Genomic DNA, 21,338 nt, shown 5'->3' on the forward strand with positions numbered 1-21,338 from the left:
AACCACTAGAGAAAGACACAATCGTGCCATTGCCCAGTGTATTACAGAGCACACTGCAGATGGACTCATACGAAGAAAAAAGAGACTCTGGAGGTAGCTATTTAACATACTCAATAGTAGAGCATTTTAGTTGGCATTTAATTCCAGAACTGGGTGCCCCACTCCCACCTGTGTCTTCCATAATATGCTCAGCCTCAATGTGTACATACATTTATAAAAGCAGAGAAGATCTGTTAAGGGATGAACATCGAAATATCCATCATTCCATAATTTAGTAAGGATGTGTCTCCTTTTTTCGTTACTTTATTCCCTTTACAGCTTTTGTGCACAGCAACAACAAACAGCAGTTGCTCAGATTCTGTCTTCTGGCATTATCCCATGGGTATTCATTAGCACTTTGCAGATTATGCGAGTTATAAGGGCACTGAGTACTTACCACATCTTTTCGTTCTTTACATCGGATATTTTTCATCTTGCGGACCAAGGTAAGATAGAAGCCAGTTCCAAAGATGTTCTTCAGGAAGATGGGAGAGCCTGAGCAGTACAGTTTCCCTTGGGATATGATGGCAATCCGGTCTCCGAGGATGTCAGCCTCGTCCATATGATGGGTTGAGAGAATAATGGTTCTGCCTAGGAGGAGGTACACAGAGGCTCTACAAACTACAGTTCTCTACTACAGCCAGAACTCTACATAGATTACACTAGTCAACATAGCATTACATTTCCAAGCACAGGAACTGAAGATTTCACTATGAGCTGATACTGAGGGGCTGGGCCTTAAGCTGGCAATGCCAGTGAAGTGGGGATGAGAAAATGAAGCATAAGAAGATGCTCCAGATGTAGGTGCTCACATGTAACCAGAGAAACATGTCACTGTTAGACTCAGGGGCATGAAGAGCTTGTAACAACTCCACCATCAACAGCTTTGTCCCATTAAGATGATGCATCGTGTGTCTAGCTTCTCTGATCTCCGCACTAAAACTGCAGGTCAAGAAATTTTGTTCCCATGGCTAGGATGCCCTTACAGAACACATTCCACAGTTGGCCATTATTGACCAATTTCTTGGTCAATAAAAGTGACAAAAGTTACATATATAAAAGTGAACACTCATTAAAAGAGGTGAAGAGGAGCTGGCAGATGGCACAATAATGGTGGGAAAGAGCAGCAACCAAGAATTAGAAAGCTTGGAGATGTTGTCTAGTGAAAGAGAGATGGTGCCTGAATTCTGAAATCTCTTCGAATAGCACCTTGCTCCAAGAGTACTCCAGCTGTAGCCAATAGGGCTAGTCACAGAGGAAAGTGCCACTTGGTGCAAGAGGGGCAGAATCAGGCCCTTCAAGAAGATGTCTTTGTGCGGCACTCATCCACACCAGGAAGAAACTGTAGGGGATCTGTGTGTTTCACAGGTTCTTAAGGAAGCTGAAGCTTTCTCCTTCTATAGCACTGGGATCTGTAGCCAAGAAGATATGCACACTTCTTCAGACTGGTTTGGCATATCTGCAATTTAAGGCACAGTTCTGCTTACTTGCACACTGAGTGAGTAGTCTCTTCCAGCGTGAGCAGTGCCACTGACATAAATGAGATGACTTACCATGTTAGGCACTACTCTGTGAGTGAGGGCAGGTGAACTGGGCCCTCTCAGCATGGTTTGGATTGCACTGCCCACCTCACATGCAGTTACTGTTTCATCTCTCTGACTTCATTGAGTTCTGCACTAAAATCAGTCTCCAGATGCTGCTACCATGGATTGACCATGAGGTCTTATTTATCTACTTACGTGTGTCATTCCTTTATATTAGTGATAGTTTATGCAACATGTGCCATACCAGAGAAGAGCTATAAAAAGCATTTTCTTCCCTTAAGCTGGTTACCTGAACGATACTTCAGTAGAAGATCCCAGATAGACCTCCTGGAATATGGATCAACTCCAGAGGTGGGCTCATCCAAGACAACCACCTTTGCCTCACCGACGAAGGCAATGGCAACAGATAGCTTTCTCTGCAAGCCACCTGTAAGAACATAGAAGCACAACTGCAGGAGTGAGATGGAAGAACAATGCACATTGCAATAAGAGAAGATACCTGTGAAGATCCATCCAGAACACATGTCCCAAACCCAAACCACCACACAAACTTCTTCTGAGGTTCCCACCAGATGGTTAACATTTTCATTACTTTTCATGCAGCTCCTCCATTTGTCAGTCCTAGCCAGGAGCAGAAGCAAGAAGTTCTGGAGCTCTTCTGAGGTTTGTTCACATGATAATGTTGGCTCAAGTTTGTAGAAAAAAGAGGTTAGGGAAGTAAAACTTTTGGCTATTTATCCAAAACCAATCTTCAGCTCTGAGCCTTTAATATTGCATTACATTCTGCTTTACCGCTTCAAAAAAATGAACAGCCCATGTGCAAATATTACTCAGCAGTCCTACAGTAGAGGTTTTCACATTTTTTATCCCCTGGCCCACCCTAGCCTCCCATGGCCCATATCCTCTACAGCATGAGGACCCAGTTTCTCCCCATCCCCAGTCCATGCTTCACTGCCCACTACCCCCTCAGCCTTCTACACAGCCATCATGTCCTCAGCTTTAGCTGCCATTTGCTGCCAGCCTCTCTCCAACCCAGATTACAGGCTCCTGCACAGCTTCATAGACTAGCTTCCTCAGGGTCCTGGCAAGCTTCAGACATACCTGAGCAAGTGCTCTGGAATTCTTTATCAATTCTAATTAGCTCAGTCTCTTAGCAGGGATTAACTTTCCTGTAGTACTGCCCTAAGCTGGTGAGTACTATATCCTGTGCCAAAACTAGTGTGTCTGAAGCATTACAGTCTCAAAAATGTTGTGGTTGGAGAGGAGAAGTTCTGACACCCCCTGGATCTACCCTTGCAGCTCATTTATGGCACCAGAGCCTGTTGTCCTGGAGTATGCACCCAAAACACTACAGCAGCACCATGATAAAATGTTGCCATTTGGAATGCTACCCTAGAATATTTTTTGATTACACTTATTTTGGTAAAGTAATATATGCTTTTATCCAGCATAAATGTCCAAACACTTCAGATACATTAGCAGCTGGTGCGTTAAAGACAGGTTCTATCACCCTTATTGCTTAAGCAATCCTTTACAGTGAATGGGTCTGTCTGAAAAGCCAAGGAATATTTAGTGGCCGCAGCTACAGCAGGATTTGGCCCTACAGAACTATAACTGAACAGAACAGAACAGAACAGAAAGCACAGAAGACTTTGAGAACAAGTCCTTGAGCACCTGACAGGTTTTGAGCCTCTTCATTCCTTTTATGGGGGAGACCTATCTCTTCCAGCATCATCTCCAGCTCCAGCTCGGCTTCTTTTTTGGATCTCCCTTTCAGTTGGGCGTAAAACAAGATGTGCTCTGCTACAGTAAGGCTGTGAAATCAGGCAAAGACATGGAGACAGTTTAAATTAACAAGCAAATTCCTTGCCCAAGTAGCAGTCAAGTCACCATAACATTCCCTTGTTGGAAGAGAAGAGCTAGTTTTCCTTTTACATGGCCAACACTGGCTTGCTGGCTGCTCCTTGGTACCACTAGAGCATGGTATGGTACAGTGTTTTAAGCTCTACCATACTTTAGCTTAGTGGTCACCAACGAGTCGATCTTGATCCACCAGTAGATCTCAGAGCCTCTTGCAGTAGATCTTGGAGCCTCTTGGAGTCAATCCAAGGCTAGGATGGTAGGGCTGAGTACCTGTGTGCATGCACACCCCAACAGGTCAGCCCGTGGAGGAGGGCAGGGGCTAGATCAAGGCTCCTGTGGTGAGGGACAGTGCCGCAGAGGCAGGAGCAGGGGTAAATTGGGTGAGGCCCTGGCCAGGTGGGACTTACTTGCTGGAGAGGTGTGCTCCCAAATAATTTTTTCTCCGTCTACCTTGGTCTGCCCCCCGCTTCCCTCCCCACAGACTTACCTGCTGGGTTCGGTGGGGAGGGAGGGGGTAATGGCACACAGTAGATCTTGGGTTGCTACTTAAAAAGGTTGGAGACCACTGCTCTAGCTACACTTCCACCTACCTGTCTTTCCCAAATGGTGTCTGCAACCATCAGCACATATTAAGCCAAAGATTGTTACGTCCCTTGGGGGACATGCCCCAGACTAGAGTGTGCTGGATCCTCATTCTAAGCCCTTCCCAACCCAATCCACAGTGGAGATACCAGCAAGATTCCCTCTAAGCTGCGCATGTGTGCGACCGTGCACAATAAAAAATGTTGCCACACAGTAACTTTTTAATGCGGTGTGCCGGGGCTGGTGTGGGACACCTCCTGTTCGGCTGTGCGGGGGCTGCTCTGCTCCACTTTGCTCCTCACCGTGATTCCTGCGGGGAGGGAGAGCGCAGCCACGGCCACAGCAGCCTGTGTGGGGCTGGGCTGCTCATCAGTGGGCAATCATTGCCCCCACCCCTTCCTCCTCCATGCCTGCAGCGCGGAGCAGGCAGTGGCTCCTCCCTGAGGCAAGACTGGGGCGGGGACCAGGCTGGGCACCACATGGGCTCCACTGGCTCCAGGGAACTGCTCTGCTCCCCGGCCCCTTCAGGCAAGCTTCGCCCCAAGCCCTGCTGGCTTCACCCCAATCTTAGCTTTCATCCCTGTGCTGCAAGCCCCACAGCTCCTGCGCCAAAGCCCGGCAGCCCCACGGGCCCTCCGTGCTCTGCCTGCTCCCCACCTCTGCGCCTTGCTGCAGCCTTCGAAAGTGACGCCACGTGCCTCGCTCCTGATCCGTCCGGCGGCGGGACATCCACACGTGGCGCCATGCTGCTTGCAAAGGCTGCCGTGAGGCACGGAGGTGGGGAGCAGGCAGACCACACCCTGCATGGGGTCCAAGAGACGTGACAGGGAGGTACACACTTCACATAACAAAGGTACTGGAGACAAAGTCAGTTCTTTGGTAACTGAAGACAGAGAACTCAAATGCTTGCCCATACTTAAGTATTAATTAAGTCTTAATCCTGGCCACATCAACATGATTACAAGGTAGCATGTGGGTATTACAGCTAGTTTCTTCTATTATTTACAACAATGCAAATTAAAAGCAGAATTGGGCCTTTAAAGAAAACATCTAACAAGATAATAAATAGACTGAGACGAATATTAAAGAATGCATCTGGTACATGTGGAATATTAAAGGGGGAAGCAGGACCAATTTGGGAATGGACCGAAGCAACGCGCTCACAGACTGAAGTGGGGTGCTCATGGATCGCTACACCTTAGAGGGAACATTGGATACCAGTGTCTATACCAAGGATACCGTCATCCTCCCACCACAACATTGTTTATCCCTGTTAGAAGAAGGAGGGGATTCAGGAACCATGTAAAAAGTGAGACAACATCTGCCCTAGAGATGATTAACACTGGAAGGAGTCATCTGTTTGTGAGTTACATCTCCTGCCAGAAGAGCAAAAGGAAACAGCACAGGCTTTGTATATATCCCAACCATCCACACTGGGATCCCTGTTTCTGGCATCAAATGGTACTTACTGATTGAATAAAATGTTGTACTGAGGGCACATGCCTATTTTCTGTCGAATAGAGTCCATGTGCATTTGGATATCCTCACCGCCAACCAGGACAGTTCCAGATGTGGGTGGGAACAAGCCTGTCAGGACTGACCTAGCAGAACAAAGTGAAAAAAAATCCAACAGGCTGCCCTTAGGTTCCACATAAATCAGGGGAAAATCTCTTATTAAGACAGCAGGTGGCGTATGATGACTTTTCATTTCAGAGCTTAATCAAACACAACTCAAAACTGATTGTAAGCACACTTACCTTTATTTAGCTGAAGCTAAAATATACATATGAGAACCCAGGAATGTGCACAGAAAATCTGTTAGTGTGGGCTCTGCTTTTCTTTCTTCACCTAAGCTGGAAAACCAATTTTAAACTTGGTTTAAACTCTTTTGGATCCGGCCCGTGCTGACTGGCCAAACAGTGTTTAGCCTGAGTTAGTTTAACACTACTTCTCAGATCAGTGCACCACATGTTTCCCCAGACATGCTGTTAACAGGGTGTAAAATGAGCCCAGTGGGGCAGAGATCCAGAAGTTTCAGACTATCCAGAACTCTACTATTCTGGGACTAAGAAGATATTTTTGTTCGGGTGCATACCTTGCATATAAAATGCATGAAAAAAAAGCATAGCTACATTACATAAATAGCTCCTAAATCTCTTGAATATGAGCACCTGGGCACAAAGATCAGGCAACACTGATTTCAGTGCATCTGTAGCAGTGTCCAGAGAACTGCATCCAAACCAAAACTGTCTCACTTGTGCTGGTTTTATAGTTCCACATTATTTTTCAAGCACCAGAAACCCCATTGTTTTAATGTGCTCATGGAGGCTTGACCCAGGAAATAACTGAATCTTTTGGAGGGATTTTTCCTCCCCCACCCTGTTTACTTCCACTTGTCTGTGTCATGCATTTCCTTTCTCCCAGGGCTTTAGCTAGTCTGGAATACTTCTCTCTTTTCTAAAAGTCAGCATTTTCCTGAATGGGACAGCCTGACCTTACATGGCAAGCTAATTGCTGAAGTGGTAGATGGATGCTAGGAGAAGGCATAGAGCAAGTTGCTTATAGCACTTGCAGGGACAAAGCAGTAGAGCAGTGGTCCTGAATTGGTACAGACAATGCTTCCCCTAACACTGAAACACTTACAGGGTGGTTGTCTTTCCTGCTCCATTGTGGCCAAGAAACGCTGTGATCTGGCCCTCATAAAAAGTAACGGTTATTCCATCCACTGCTGGCTTTGTGCTGTTTCCAAATATCTTCACCAAGTTCTGTATGCACACTCCTGGGACCAAGTCTGAAGGTTCAGGTTCAAAAAAGGGGTTCACTTGAAAGGGAAGAAATCAAGAAAGAAGAGGGAATGAAAGCCAGACTTCTGCTGTAGATCTCACACACAGAGCAGCAGCAGTGCCTAAACAACGTAAACTACAGCATGAAATACCAGGGCCCTCCTGTCAGCTCGCTCCAGTTTTAGGCTGAGATAAATGCCCTAATTTCAGGGGAGTTAGTTCAGATTAACTCTATAAGCAAGAGGAGATGCAGAGCCCAGCACTGCAGTAATTTGTGGAGACAGAACTCTCTTGGCGAGGGGAAGCTGAATGTGGTCCCTACTGCTGCCAGGGTACAGACACGTGTTGTTCATCTGTGGCAGAAATAGACTGTTGTGGCATTACTGTCTGTTGATGCACAAAGAGTTTACATCAGTCAGGTACCAAGGCTGTATTTCCAGCTGCGCTGAAATCTACCACTTATGTCATCTGCCCAGCAGTATATTCTTTTAACACTTTGCTAGCTGAGGTAAGAAAACCTTCTTTAAATGCTAGTGGGTGAAGTATATCATAATGCAGAGGGTCAGCCCAAGATCCTTAAGTGGTAGGCACCACTTAAGACGGGTGTTGCCCAGGGTGTCTTTAAATTAATCATAATGTATTATGATGGTCTACAGAAAACAGACACTCTTTGAAGTAAACAAAGCCCTTGGGCAGCGTAAAGATACACATTCTAGGAGATGAGAAATTTAAAGCCTCAGACCCTGGGGAGGGGAAGAAGGGATGGTCCACAACTGCAGATCGCGCAGTGTTTCAACACTCAGGAAGTTGGTGTCAAAGTGTAGCCAAACCTGTCTGGCTGAGGCCTGTCCTCCTTGTGAGCCATACCCACGTCAGGCACTCAGGGATGACATCTTAAACAGTGCTAATACAGAAGCTTTGAGCAGCAAAATGGGCTTCATACAGGAGGGACTGCTATACACCAGTCAGCAAAGGCAGATTTATGCTATGCCAGTCAGTCATTGGACCTCTGCTCTACTGTGTTGTAGTAGCAGAGGATTATCTGATAGCCAGCTCATCCATTCACACCAGCATCCAACCCCAGTTACACTGGCTCAGGCCTGCTCTGAATCTGACTTAGGATGCATTTTAAACCTTAGACCCATCTATCTTGCCATAAACCAGTGGTATCTGGAACCTGAGGTCTCAATGTGGCTTGCAGGGTGCTTCTTCACGCACGTGGAATTTACTGTGTGGTGTCTTAAACATACACATCTGCGATGGGAATGCAGGCTGTTTCCTTTATTGACAGCAAGGCCTCTGCTACAGTAGTTCTGCTACAGTAGTTTCAGAACTGGAATTGGGAGCTGATGAGCAATGCAAAGATAAAGAGGTGGTAGAAGATGATTGGCTTAGATGACCTTTGCCCCTTGCCTGGTTCATTCCTTTTGAAGCACTGTCCTGTTTCCATTCAGGGTGAATGCATGTTGTCAATGTGTACGTGAGGATGGGTCCTGGTGACCTCAATTTTACCTCTAGCTTTTCAAAGGAGTCAAAGTGTGGGGCCCTGAGCTGTTTGCAGTGTGGAATTTGTTATGGAATCCCCAGCTTGCTGCCATGCAGAAAGCTCATCTGGCTCCCTACAAAAGAAGGCATTGGCTCTTAAAAACCAAGCAGGTCATTCAGAAATTTGTAGGTGGTAGCTAATGTCAGCATCAGAAAAGGCCATGGACAGACACACACAACAGTTCAGACAAATCCCCTTGGAACTAGCCTTCCCTTGCAGACACAGGTTATGCTGCTGAAAGGCAACAAACAGCAAACAAAACATTAATTTCTTTAAAACTATCTCCCTTACATGTTGCTATTAAAGTCAGGACCACTGTTTAGACCTAGGAAATAAATGTGTGGAACTCCTGGGCTTTACTTAGGAAGGGTACAGACATGCTGTAGCATGTAGCATGTAGCATGCACAGACTAGAAATAGTTACTGCCACTGAAAGAAACTCAACTGCAGAAACTTTAGTGGGCATTTTTTCTCTTCAGCTAGCCAAAAAAACCCAAAAGGTGGGTGGCTGTGCATCAGAAGGGAGCAGTGATGTAGCGGCTGGATCATTCAGTGCATCTCCTGCAGGCACAGCACCTCTGGGCTAGGGACAGACATTACACATAAACCGATTTAAGTGATCAGAAACTGATTTAAACCTGTAACAGAACAGATGTTCAGTGCACATAAACCAGTTTGAAAATGGCTAAAACCATTTTGATTTAAACTTGGTTGAATATAGTATCAGACTTAACTGATTTGGGTCAAACTGGTTTATGCAATGTGTGCTGCAGACCCCTTGCTGGTTTAGGATAAACCAGACTCCCCCAGCATCCCAACATGCTCTCTGGACTGGGTGGGGCTCTCTGCTCCACAGCAGAGCTGGCCTCTCCCCTCTGCTCCCTGACTGGAGCTCAGTAGAGACTGCAGGCATCTGCCTGGCTTCCCCCTGCTCCCCACCTCCCCTCCCCACTCCCTGCAGGATTGCCCCTTCCCCTCTGCCTTACACAGACACCTTTCAGCATTAGTTAGCAGACCACAAGCTGGATAGTCCATGCTGTGGCAGACAGGCTAAAATCAGAATCAACAGGTAAGGTCTCTGTTGTTTTCTTAATGGGGTGATAAACACTGTGTTATCAATTCCCTGCTGGCAGAATGGGGGGGAACCCCTCCCTAATCAGAGCATGCTGCCTGGGCCTGGCCACGCCCCCCTCGGCTTAGTACTATGGAAGGGAAAGGAGGGCTGCTTTAGTGCCTGAGTCACTGCAGGCATGTGCCTGCATTTGTGGGATGTCTGTGGAGTTACAAACTGATTCAGCCTAGCCAGGTTAGACTAACCTGCAAAGATTGATTCAATTCAGGCTCAGGCTTTTTGAATGTCTGTCCCTAGCCATGGAGCCTAATACATACATTAAATCTGCTCTCCCTCCCCACACTGCAATCTCAACTGGAAATTGGCCATGGTACCATCACCCCCTTCTTTCTGGGACAGCTCTGTCACAGTGGCAGAAGCTGGAAAAAAGCAAGCACTGAACTGGATGTATTACCCATTCCTGACCCTTTGCAGGCCTCTCTATGCTTTCTTGAGGGAATTACGGCTCAGGTCTGTAACCCCAGCAGACTGATGTGCTTGGTTCACCCCACACATATATACATGCATACATGTGTATTTAAGGCTGGATTTTTATAAAGCACATGTGGGTTAAAATGACAGACAGTTACACAGTTCCCCTCTCTCCTTACTGGTTATAGCTGTGTCCTGTGCCTTTGCTTTAGGTTTCTCCTGCTCATCAGGATCTTTTTTCCTTTTATGTTTACATTTTTTTTCTTTGCTGTCCTTCTCCCCCTGGTTGCCACTCGTTTCCTCCTGCTTGATGTCTTTCTGTGTCATGATTTTGCTCTTTTCCTCTTCTTTGACCTTGTCTGCACCATCTTCTTCTGGACTTTTGTCTGCATTAAGTAAAAGCCAATTTAACAATTACCATCCTCTCTGGTCAGAGAAGGGAACAGTAATAAATAACCACAGCACAAACCTAAGAGCACTAAGCTCTTAGAGAGCTTTACTCATCATCAAAGCTCCTTACATACACTAGGAACCTAGCAATCACACTCCAACCAGTCCAATGAATGACCCTTCTATTCTAATAGCTTGTCTTCAAAGTGGCCAGGACCAGACATTTCAGAGGAAAAACTGATAGTTTTGCAATGACTGTACGGGGTGGAAGTTTCTGGTGCTCTAGGCCTGTCTTATGCCTTGAAGTATGAGGCTGAAGGACTAACATGCTTTATAAATGCATGCTTAACATGCTTTATAAATGCATATGTTAGCTATACAGCTGCAGGTTATAATTCTTCACTAAATCTTTATGAACTCTCTCTGTTGGATCCTTACTTTACAGACAGGGAATCCAATAGTAGGATTAAGTGATTTACCTGTGGCCAGATAGCAAGAGTTAGTGTACAGTTCCCACACAGAAGCTTTTGGCTCTCATTCTTGTGCTTAGACCATACCCTCTAGGAAGTAAAGCAGCTACATGAATTCATTTGGGGGTGAAGGCATGAACTTGAGAAAGAGGAGGAAGAGCAGTGAACCCTCTAAAGGGGTTATTATTTTTTTACACAGAGGTACAGGTTCACTGTAGCCTATAACGTTATTTATTTATTTTTACTTTTCCATATAGTGAAGTGATCTGGAAAGTCGGAGGAACTTCACTATGGCCCCTCCACACATTATACCTATTATACAGTTACCTTATTAATTGTGCAAATAAATGTAGATTGGCTACATGTGCAAATTAACTACAGCACTTCAAAAAGGTTCAATCAGCTATAAAGTTATTGTTTGAAATTGTGTAATAACTTTATCACTGGTTTCTGTCCATCTTTAATTTGCATGTGTAGGCAGTCTGTGACTGGGAGACTACATCTGCTGCAATCTCCCAGCTGCTGGGGAGCACAACATGCCCCCGAGGCTGGGAGATCACACTGGCACACCAGAGCTAGGAGATCAGAGCAGTGTCCCACGGCTGCCAGGGTTGGGAGTTCTGCATTTGGTGAAACTGTCTGGTGTCCCAGCTGCATACCAAACAGAGCTGGGGCCAATAGTCCCACACCTGATATAGGGCACAGAGTCATGTCAGTTGTGGGATACACAATCACAGCTCTGCATGGTCCCCAGGGCTGGAAGCCGTATCAGCAGAGGGGACTCCCAGTCCTGGAAGCCTGCTTCTTGCAGATGCAGGGAGAGCCCAGGGTTGGGCTCCCCCTGCACTGGCAATAAAGCACGATGAGGGCTAATGTGCAAACCCACAGTCATGCCTCCTGCTATGAATTTTTTTTTTTTTTAATTTTTTTTGTGTACCAGGTCAAACAAAAGCCTTATGTGGCCCTACTACTGGCAAGTAGTAGGTTTTTTTCACCCCAGATTTTTCAGGTTTTTTTCACCCCAGATTTTTCAGCCTGGGGCTTCAGATATTTCCAAATCCTTCAGCAGGCATCCTACGTGCAGGCCCAAGCCTGGAGGTTTGGGGTTTGGATGCCCCCGACTTACACTTGGCCCTCAGTCGTATGGCCGTACAAGCAAGCTAGGGAAGAGTCTCCCATTTCCATAAAGTTGGCGTGTAGCTGAGATCCTCCCACTGGAAGCTGGCCAGTGGGAAGCTGGTATGGCAGGAGGTGTAACTGCATGGATCGTGTAGTAGAGCACACCTTTCCTTAATATGTAGAGGGGGCCTATGTCAGAGTAATCTGAACCCAACCCTGGTCGTATTAGAAGCCAGTGGCAAAGTTCTAGTAGAGTTCAAAGGTGCAGAGCTGGACCGCCTGGCCAGGTTTCACAGTATTTTACAGTGAATTGTGCTGGCCTCTAAGCAACAGAATGGCTACAGAAATGCACTAGTAACAACTACCTTTAAAATGGATCAGGTTGATTTGGTATCTCAGGGTGTTTTTACACATGGGTTGGGGAGGGGGAGCACTTGAATTAGACTGGCTCTAATAAAAGCGCCCACAGCATCTCATGTATGCGTCTCTGCACTTTAAAATGGCAGCAAGGGTGTTTTAACTAAAGTTTGTTGAAAGAGCTTTAGGTTAAAGTACCCCTTCACCATTTTGAAGTTCAGGGATGCTGATACACAAGACACAGAGGCTGATGGAGCAAACTAATTAGCATGCTCCAGTGTTATAATTACGCTACCTTGGAGCAGCCTCCCCACACATCTACAGGCACCCTTAGTTTCATCCCCAGCTCTGTATTTGTATTTATATTTCATGTAATTTTTTTACTCATCTTTCTTCCCCAGCACTTTAAACTGTTCTGCTAATGGAAGAAACCTCTCACTGTTCTCCTCAAGCCAGATGTGTGACACTGGGAAGGGATGGGGGGACGAAAGGGCTCTATGAATAGGTCTATACTAGGGGTCAGCAGTTTATTGCCTGTGGGCCAGATCCAGCCAGCGGATATGGGGCTTTGACAGCATTTGAAAGCAGGGGCCTCAATTGCGGGTGCTTCCCCCATTCCATTATGTCTTCATTTGTGCCTGCCTGCCTCTCACCAAGGGTCGGTGGTCATTACAGCCTGTAGCCATAAAATTTGCCTACTTCTGGTTTATAGCACAGCCCTACCCCTGTCAGGGGTCTCTCATTCACAAGCATGCTCTGTTGACCTCCTCTTACTCACATGTACTTAAGCCAGAACTGCAGTGGGCAAGCTGCTTCTAGGGTGTAGCCTCTCTCAGCTATACAAGAGACTAGGGTCTTGAGAAAAGGTATGCCTGTAAAAGGGACCTAAGGGAGGCACGTGCCCATTGGAACTTGGGGATCTGCCTCCTACATTTATAAAAATGCAATGGGTCTTCTCCACTCCTATAGTCAACCAAATGTTCTCTGGCAGAAACAGAGAATAGCTACCATTAGTACAGTGCCACTAGTACACTGGTCCCATGAATCTGAATTCTCCTCCGTAAATCCAATGGGAAAGATGTGCATTCATCTCAGAGTACACCAAAATGTAATTCCCTTTCAAGGAGAGCAGTGCTACTGCCCCTCTTTTCCTGACTGTAACATGTGGGTCTGGTCTGTGGGGAAGACAGGATAGGGGCATTTCAGAAAGTTTACCGAGGGGATTAGCCCTCTGGTGTTCTCAACGCATTTTCCTGTGCCAAGGCTGACTGGAAAACCGTCCATCAGAGCTGGAGAAAGAGAGGAGCAGACTGGATATGCAAAAGTGGGCAAAGAACAGCTTTTTCCTGTCTCTGTTCTTCTGACTATCTTATTGTTGGGTAAAAGAGTTTCAAAACAACAATTTTTACAAGCAACACTTCTAGACATCTAACAACCAGTCTAAATACAGTGGGAAGGGGGAAGGAGGTAGTTGTCTTAGTCTGAAGACAGGCAAAAGGCAGGGTACAGATCAGGGGCGGGCAATTATTTCAGGCGGAGGGCCGCTTACTGAGTTTCAGCAAGCCATTGAGGGCCACATGAAAGGCAGCCAGGGGAAGATATATATTAATTTTCTAAATTTTTTAGGGGCCCTGTGGGCCGGATAGAATGGCTTTGTGGGCCGCATTTTGCCCACCGTGGTATAGATGCACCTTATAGACTAACAGTGATGTATAAGCTTTTGTGAGCAACAGACATAAGGTCTATAAGGTGCATCTCAATCCTATCTTCTACAATGGGAAGGATTCTGTTCTTAGCAGGATGGGTCTTAATTAGAGGTGATGGGTGTTAATTAGAGGTGCTTAGATAGGTGCTTTCAAAACAAGATACATATCCTTGTATGTGTAGACACAGAGGGCCTGATTCTGATCTCACACACCTTGGGGTAAACTAAGAGTAACTCCCTCTTACCTAACAGAATTACCTTTACATTAAAATGTGAAAGAATCAGGTCGAAAGAGGAAAGAGGGAGGGGGAGAGAGAAAGGGGAGGTCTAATCTCATTGTAATTAAGAGGGGTATCAGCCTCATCATGACTCAGTTCATCAATAAGCTGTGTTGAGTAATAACAGCCTCTTGACTATCTCCAGATGTGTCAGAGTTGGAGATTTGATGTTTTGAACTAACTCATGGGCCTTGAAAGCCTCAGATAGAAGGCTGACTCACTCCCTAATAACAGTGGGCCACATAGGCTAGGTACGGACATTCAAAAAGCCTGACGCAGAATCCATTTAAGTTGCGTGGTTTTCTGCAAGCGGTGTAATTTAGACTGGCAGCAAACAAAACACAATTCACCCTTGGGGGGTGGAGCACAAAATAGACCAGGTTCTGCCATTTTTAAACCAGTCTATGTGTGCTGAACTTCTATTCTGTTATGGGTATAGATTGGTTTTGTGAGCTGAACTTCTGTTCAATTACAGGTATAGACGGGTTTCCGATCACTTATACTGGTAAAAGTGTAATGTCTGTACCTGGCCTTACAGTTCAAAGCTACTTACTAAGATTCCCACTGTATGTCTTTGTCTAATCTTCTCAGTGGCTCTCATAATGAATGTGCAATTCATTTGACTCTAAATGGATCAGTGCTTTTAAAGTTATTTCCAGATATTAGAGCTTTCAAATAACTCACCATCACCAGCTGCTGTTTTCTTAGCTTTTGGGAATTCAGACCCAAACCAATAAGACTCCTGCAGAGGGAAATACCAAGGTCGGGGTATTCCATAGTCTCCTAAAACACAAAAAGTAGGGAGGGCATAAAGCATGTCCACATTCTTCTGTGGCCTGGAACTCACGTCTACAAATCTCAAATTGTAATGATCAGAACTTGGGAGTTTCATTAGCAATCATATTGTGGCATATTAAACAGGCTAACCAAGTTTCCAGGAGAATGCTCCAGCATTCAAGTATTTTCAACTATTATGATGGTGGGGGGGAGGGGGAGGAGAAGAGGAATAAATACATCATGTGTGATCTGAGCTGACTTGAAGGCTTCTAAAGTAAAATGCATTTTAATTAAGGAATTAGGCTACCCCCTGCCTGAGGACAGTTTGAATTGTTAATGCCCAAGCAGTAGCTGCCAAAAGCATCCTGATTCCCAAAGGTGGGTTCCCAATGATTTCATTTTGAAGTCCCATTCAAAACTCCAGAGGCTGTGCTGGTGAAAAGCTCATCAGTTCCTAAGGTCACTCTAGGGCACCAAGCGTTACAGACAACAAGCAATTAAAAAAAGAGGAGGCTCAGGCCAATATTCAACACAGCTTTCCAGGAAAAACAAGCATGCAAACAAATAAGCAGACCTTTTCTTTCGACAGAACTGGCTTTATTGGTTCCAGATTGAGCTCTGTTCTGAAATGGGAAGGTGTTGCTCAGTAACTTTAACAAAAGTTTCTGGGCCAAAGGTGAAAATCAACATGACATTATTGATGTTATACTGATTTACCCTAGCTGGAAATTTTAGCTTCTGGGTTTAAGATCTCCTGCTTTGTGAAACTAGATGCATTTGGTCTTTTGCTGTGTATTCAAAATAAGCACAGAGGATGTGTAATGTGCATGGCTGTGTAGTCTGTAGTCATGTCCACAGTCCCTGTTGATTATGCTGCCTACTCATTTCTCCCTGCTAAAAAGATCTTTCAGATTAAGCAATTGATTGCACTCACATTAGCTCACTCAAACCCTCTTTTTTTCTTTTTACTTTCATTTCCATGGCCAAATCAGGTCCAAATTAAGTTCCAAATTCTGACTGAACAAGGCTCAATCATTCAAATCTGTGTGGTGCCACCACTAGCAAGTAGCCTATTTCCCAGACTCTTCAGTCTGGGGCTTCAGACTGGGGTACTCCCAAACCCATGGCAGGTATCCTATGTGCAAGCCCCAAGCCCAGAGGCCTGCTGTACTCAGCAGCAGCTTTGCACTTGTTATGAGCAGGGATCCTGGTTTTCTCTGATTAAAAATTGCAAATTCTCTGATTAAAAACCCAAAATCCATGATAAAAATTAAAGGCTCCCCACAACCCCTCCGCAGCACTGCTGGTGCCCCACACTCCCCCACCACAGCCTCCTCAGCTCTTCTGATGTCCCTCACAAGAGTCCCCCAGACCCACGGAGAGAGACATGCAGGCACAGATGTACACACAGACACTGACACCCACCCCAACAGGTAAGTGTGTGTGGGGGGAAGGGGCGGGGGAGGATGGGAGGAAGGGAAGGTGCTGGGGTGGGTAGATCAAGAAGCGGGGGAGCGTGCCCCTGTGCCCATTCCCACACATGTGTTGGCCAGCCTGATGCGGGGTTCGCACATGGAGGCCACCACCACAACTCTGCCACTGCACCCTGCACAACCATCCCATGGCCACCTGCATGGCTTTGCAGGCAAGTGGCGCAGTGTGCAGCAGTGGCAGTGCAGTGGTGGTCACTGTAGGCAGGCCACATATGTGCTGCCCAGTCTGGGGGAGGTGCGAGGGGGGCTTGCACACAGCAGCCACCACTGCATCATCGCTTATGCCCTGTGACTGGCTGCACACCTCTGTGGTGGTGCAGGGTGGTGGTGGCTGCGTGCCAGCTGGGAGGGTTGGGGCTTTGCAGGCAAGCAATGCAGGATGCAGTGTGGTGGTGCCTGCCATGTGCGGGCTGCACATATGCCACCCGGCCAGCTGGCCAGGGGAGGAGAAAGGGGAAGGGGAGCTCACATGCAGCTGGCTACACAGCTCCATGACCATGGCTCTGCAGCTCCGGCAAGGGTTGGTGGCTGTGAGGGGCGGGGGAGGCTCACACGTGGCAGCTGCTGCCACTTACCTGTGAAGCCATGCCGGCAGTGACAGCTGCTGCATGCTAAACCTCCCCGCACTGCTGCTGCCACTGTGGAGTCATACCCGCGGAACTGTGTGGCTGGCCACAGGGTGGCAGTGGCAGTGGGATGGTGGCCATGGCCACCACACAGTGCAGGATGGTGGTGGGGATGGCTGTGTGCCGCCTGGCCGCCACTACACTGCTGCTGCCACCCTGTGGCCAGCCGCACAGCTCTGTGGGCATGGCTCTGCAGTGGCAGTGGCAGCACAGGGAGGTTTTGCACACAGCTGCTGTCACCACTGGCACAGCTCCACAGGTAAGTGGCAGTGGCCACTGCATGCAAGACCCCTCTGCCCCCCCCCCCCACAGCCACCATCCCTTGCCGCTGCTGCAGAGCCGTGGCCATGGACTGTGCATCCAGTTGCATGTGAGCACCCCCTGCCCCTCCCCCTCCCCTTCACCTGGGCAGTCATCTGGGTGACATGTGTGTGGCCCGCCCATAGTGGGCACCACCACACTGTGCCCCGCATCACTTGCCCACAAAGGGGTACCCCTGCCCTCACCCCCAGCCCTGCTCTTGACTGCCAGTGTGCCGCCTGGAGCCGGGAGCACCCCCCACTCCCTCAGTCCCCAGCCCCCTTCCCCAGCCCTGCCCCTCAACCCCCAAACCCCACTTACCTCTAGGATCCAGGGGTGAGGGACAAGTCTACACCTGAGCCCAGCTTTGGCTGACTCAGAGGCTCACGCCCCACCCTTCCCCCCTCTCCAGGTAGGACTGGGGGTTTCCCACCCTTTCTGCAACCAGCTCTTGCAGGCTGGAGCTGTGCCAGCCTAAGAGCGCTTTGCAAAAGCAGAGAATCCATGGATTTCTCTGCTAAAAAGGGAAACCCGCGTTTTCTCTGATAAAAACAGGGAATCTATGGTTTTCTCCGTTTTTCCATGGGAAATGGAAAACCCAGATCCCTGGTTATGAGCGAGGTTAAACCTCTCTGAAGGTGGCAGGTAGAAGAGGCCCCTTTCAATGAGGGTAAGTGCAGAAAGCTGTTGAACTTCTCTGCAGAAGAGACATCTGGAGCAACAGGCCCGTCACCATCCCTGTGCTTCTGGCCTAGTCTACCCCATAAACCTTTGCCAGCAGAACTCTGAGTGCATGCATGCTCAAAACCACTCTGTGGTGGCTGAACCCTACACTTTATCAGCTTGCTAAAGCTCTCTCATGTCTTCAGCTGGCTGTTGTGGTCCATTCAGAGCTGGTGCCTTGTGAGACCACACTGTGCTCTGGCAGCACAGCTGTTGCAGTGAAGCCATGTGGAACCACTAAAAACACACAAGTATTCACATGCCTGGAACTTAGACAGTGGTGGCTGCCACCTGTCACCAGACCTTCCCACCACTGAACAGGTAATGCAGGCATAGCTGCAGGTTTCATGGCAAAGCTTGGGAAGAAGCTGAACCACATGGCCCAAACTCAGTTGTGAGGGCCTTGACTGGTGAAGCTGTGTGTATCTCTGTGAAGAGAGAGAAAAAGGAGGAAATGTTGCAGAAACAGACATGGAGAAGAAGCAAAAAAAAAGAAAAATAAACCTAGGAGATTGTCAAACCAAGCACTGTTTTTTCTCAAGTGGCCTTGAGTAAAAACAGAGAACATAAAGCTTTATGGGAACGGAGGTGGCTGAGAAGGGGATTGAAATTGTAGGCAAAGATACTATCTCCTGTTTGATTCCTCCTGTGCTTGGGGAAACAGGATTTCATACGTTCGTTTTAAATAAACAGGTTTGCAACAAGCACTTATTTACATTGAGATACTCAGGAAAGTTAATCCAAATTACATTTGAAAGTGAATTACTGGTGGCTAAATTGCATTGAATTCCTGTGTGAATATTTTATTTAGAGATAAACATCTTTTAATTTGGTTTAGCTTAATTTATTTTGAAACTGAATTAATAAAATTGAATTACAATCATCTTTTGATCGTGAGTAAGAGTCTCCACACAAGGGTTTAATGTGGTTTAACTGAGGCTATGGGCATGTGAACAAGTTTTAGGGAGGTAAAGGAGGGCAGGTTTTTACCATGTGTCATTTGCTCTGAAGTAATTACCCATGTGAACACTCACACCCTGAGGAAAATGGAAGCTCATCTGCAACATTTTAGTCCACTTTCATTGAATACATCAAACCACTTTTGCCTCTTGTGACCATATCCTAAATTACTCCTTCAGTGAATCTGGAGAAATTTCTTGATTGTCCCTGCAATAGGAAAGCCCCACAGCATCTGATCCATCATCCAATGTATTAAATTCTGGCTAAGCACTTTGGTAAAGAAGTGGTATCATGCTGATTGCTATTTGCTAAGTGGTAAGCAGCGGAGCTACAGTTCATACCTGGAGCAGGAAATCATTGCAAAGGAGACCACATCACTTTGACTATAGCATAAAGCTTTAATGTTATATTTTAACCATGGTTAAGATGAGGCTCAAGGACTTCTTTAAGTTAGAAGAAAATGTTACCTGTGCTTCACTTCATACTCAGTACAAAAAAGACAAAGCCTATTGCTAGAGAGCAGCTTCACACCCTAGGCAGCTTTGGCACAAGGGACAGCATTGTCAGTGGTGTCAGAGTGTGTGCGCGTGTGTGTGCGTGTGCGTGTGTGTGACACTAAGGGGGAAACAGGGGCAGTGTTCCCCAGTCACGCACTGCTGTTCATAATTTCACATCCCAAGTTCTCTTTAAGAACATGGGAGAAATGGACGTAACTCTTTAAAGCGAGGGAATGTTTCTACCCATCTAGTCAGTAAGAACAACTGCTGTTTGTCTCACATTCCAGAGGAACTGGAACAACATTATAAGGAGCAGCTGGCATCAACAGGCCACAGCACAATAGTGAATTAGGTCCTTTGTTTTTGTATTTCAGACTTCAAAGTCCAGTGGCAGTTTTACATATTGTCACTGGGACTGGTCAAAATTTTTTTTTCAAGGGACAAATGATTTTGTTGAAAAATACTCTTCTTTGAAAATAAGTGTCAGGAAAAAAACTGGTATTTGAAAGTTTCCTTTTTGGCCAAAAGCCCCAATGGTTTTTATTTGCCTGTTCCTTTGCCCTTATTCACTGACAAGCTGAGAAAACGATGTAAAAGCCAAATTCAAAGAATCAATGATACTGGATCAAATTCTATCCACAGTCCATCTAGTTTGGTGTCCTGTCTAATAGTAGATAGTACCAATTATTTTACAGTAGAGTCTAAGAAACCTGACAGAAGAGGGACAGTGCCCTCAATGTAGGACTCGTAATAGAGGTGATATCTTTTATTACATCAACTAGATTTTTGCAAAAAAAGTCTTTATTTGCAAGCTTTCAAGCACAGGCATCCTTCTTCAGGCACAGGGGAATATATTATAAAAGTTTTCCTAGGTTGAAATGAAAGTTCGTATTTCATAGGAGAGTTCAAGGTGTGGTAAAACCTCTACCTAGGAGAACTTTTATAATCTTTTCTCCTATGCTTGAAGAAGTGTGCCTGTGCCCAAAAGCTTGCAAATAAAGACATTTTTTACAAAAACCTAGTTGGCCTAATAAAAGATATCACCTCTGCCAGAAGTTCTGATTCCTTTTGTCTCTAGACCAATACGGCTACAACCTGGATACCTGACTCAACGTAGGACAACCCCATGAAAGTCCCATTCTAATTCCTAATATTTAAAGACTGATTTAAGGCAACATAATTTCAAACTATCACCATCGCCTTATATAAGTTGAAGACTGACATACCTGGAAAAACATTATCGAGATACCAGGCAAATATTCCATATAGAAAAGCATCAAAAAGCATCATCCTTATGGACCAATCAAAACTGTACTGGTCTCCTTCCAAAGGACTAGTTTTAATGTTGTCCCACTGCAGCCCAAGACCTTGCTCTTCATAGCGTGATAAGTACTCTGTACCAAACCCAAAAGCCACTTGAGAAAGCAAACTCTGAAATAAACACAAAATGACATGAATCATGAGGTGGGGAAACTAGCTTCCACAAAAATAGGTATTTATTCATTGGTAACACAGATAATGATATAAGTAAAAAAAGAAAGACATGTTTTTATTTTAAACACAAATTAAGGACATGTAGATTAGAAAGCCATGTGTTCAGTGGAGGATCTTAAGTCATCTTTAAATCCCAGGAATGGCAACTCTCTGCAGGAGTTAGCCACAGTATAATCAGGCTGAATTTGCACTAGGCCACTTCAAAGTAGCAGTGAGGGAAGAATATATATTTTTATATCTCCATGATGA

At 46.1% G+C, this 21,338-nt stretch overlaps 1 protein-coding gene across 1 annotated transcript in view; it reads right to left on the minus strand.

The window, feature by feature from the left end:
• The window catches only part of ABCA4 (ATP binding cassette subfamily A member 4), a 102,643-nt gene that overhangs the window by 35,521 nt on the left and 45,784 nt on the right, over positions 1–21,338 (minus strand). Inside the window, exons 16-23 of the mRNA XM_090047554.1 lie at positions 20,822–21,026; positions 14,904–15,002; positions 10,080–10,286; positions 6,672–6,849; positions 5,498–5,629; positions 3,258–3,397; positions 1,873–2,010; positions 437–630 (exon numbers count right to left, since the gene is read on the minus strand). Coding sequence (XP_089903680.1) covers positions 437–630; positions 1,873–2,010; positions 3,258–3,397; positions 5,498–5,629; positions 6,672–6,849; positions 10,080–10,286; positions 14,904–15,002; positions 20,822–21,026 — 1,293 coding nt within the window. The remainder of the gene's footprint in view (positions 1–436; positions 631–1,872; positions 2,011–3,257; positions 3,398–5,497; positions 5,630–6,671; positions 6,850–10,079; positions 10,287–14,903; positions 15,003–20,821; positions 21,027–21,338) is intronic.

This window comes from Crocodylus siamensis, chromosome 5 (assembly GCF_052110815.1).
Source record: "Crocodylus siamensis isolate JL-2025a chromosome 5, ASM5211081v1, whole genome shotgun sequence".
Classification (NCBI taxonomy): domain Eukaryota; kingdom Metazoa; phylum Chordata; order Crocodylia; family Crocodylidae; genus Crocodylus; species Crocodylus siamensis.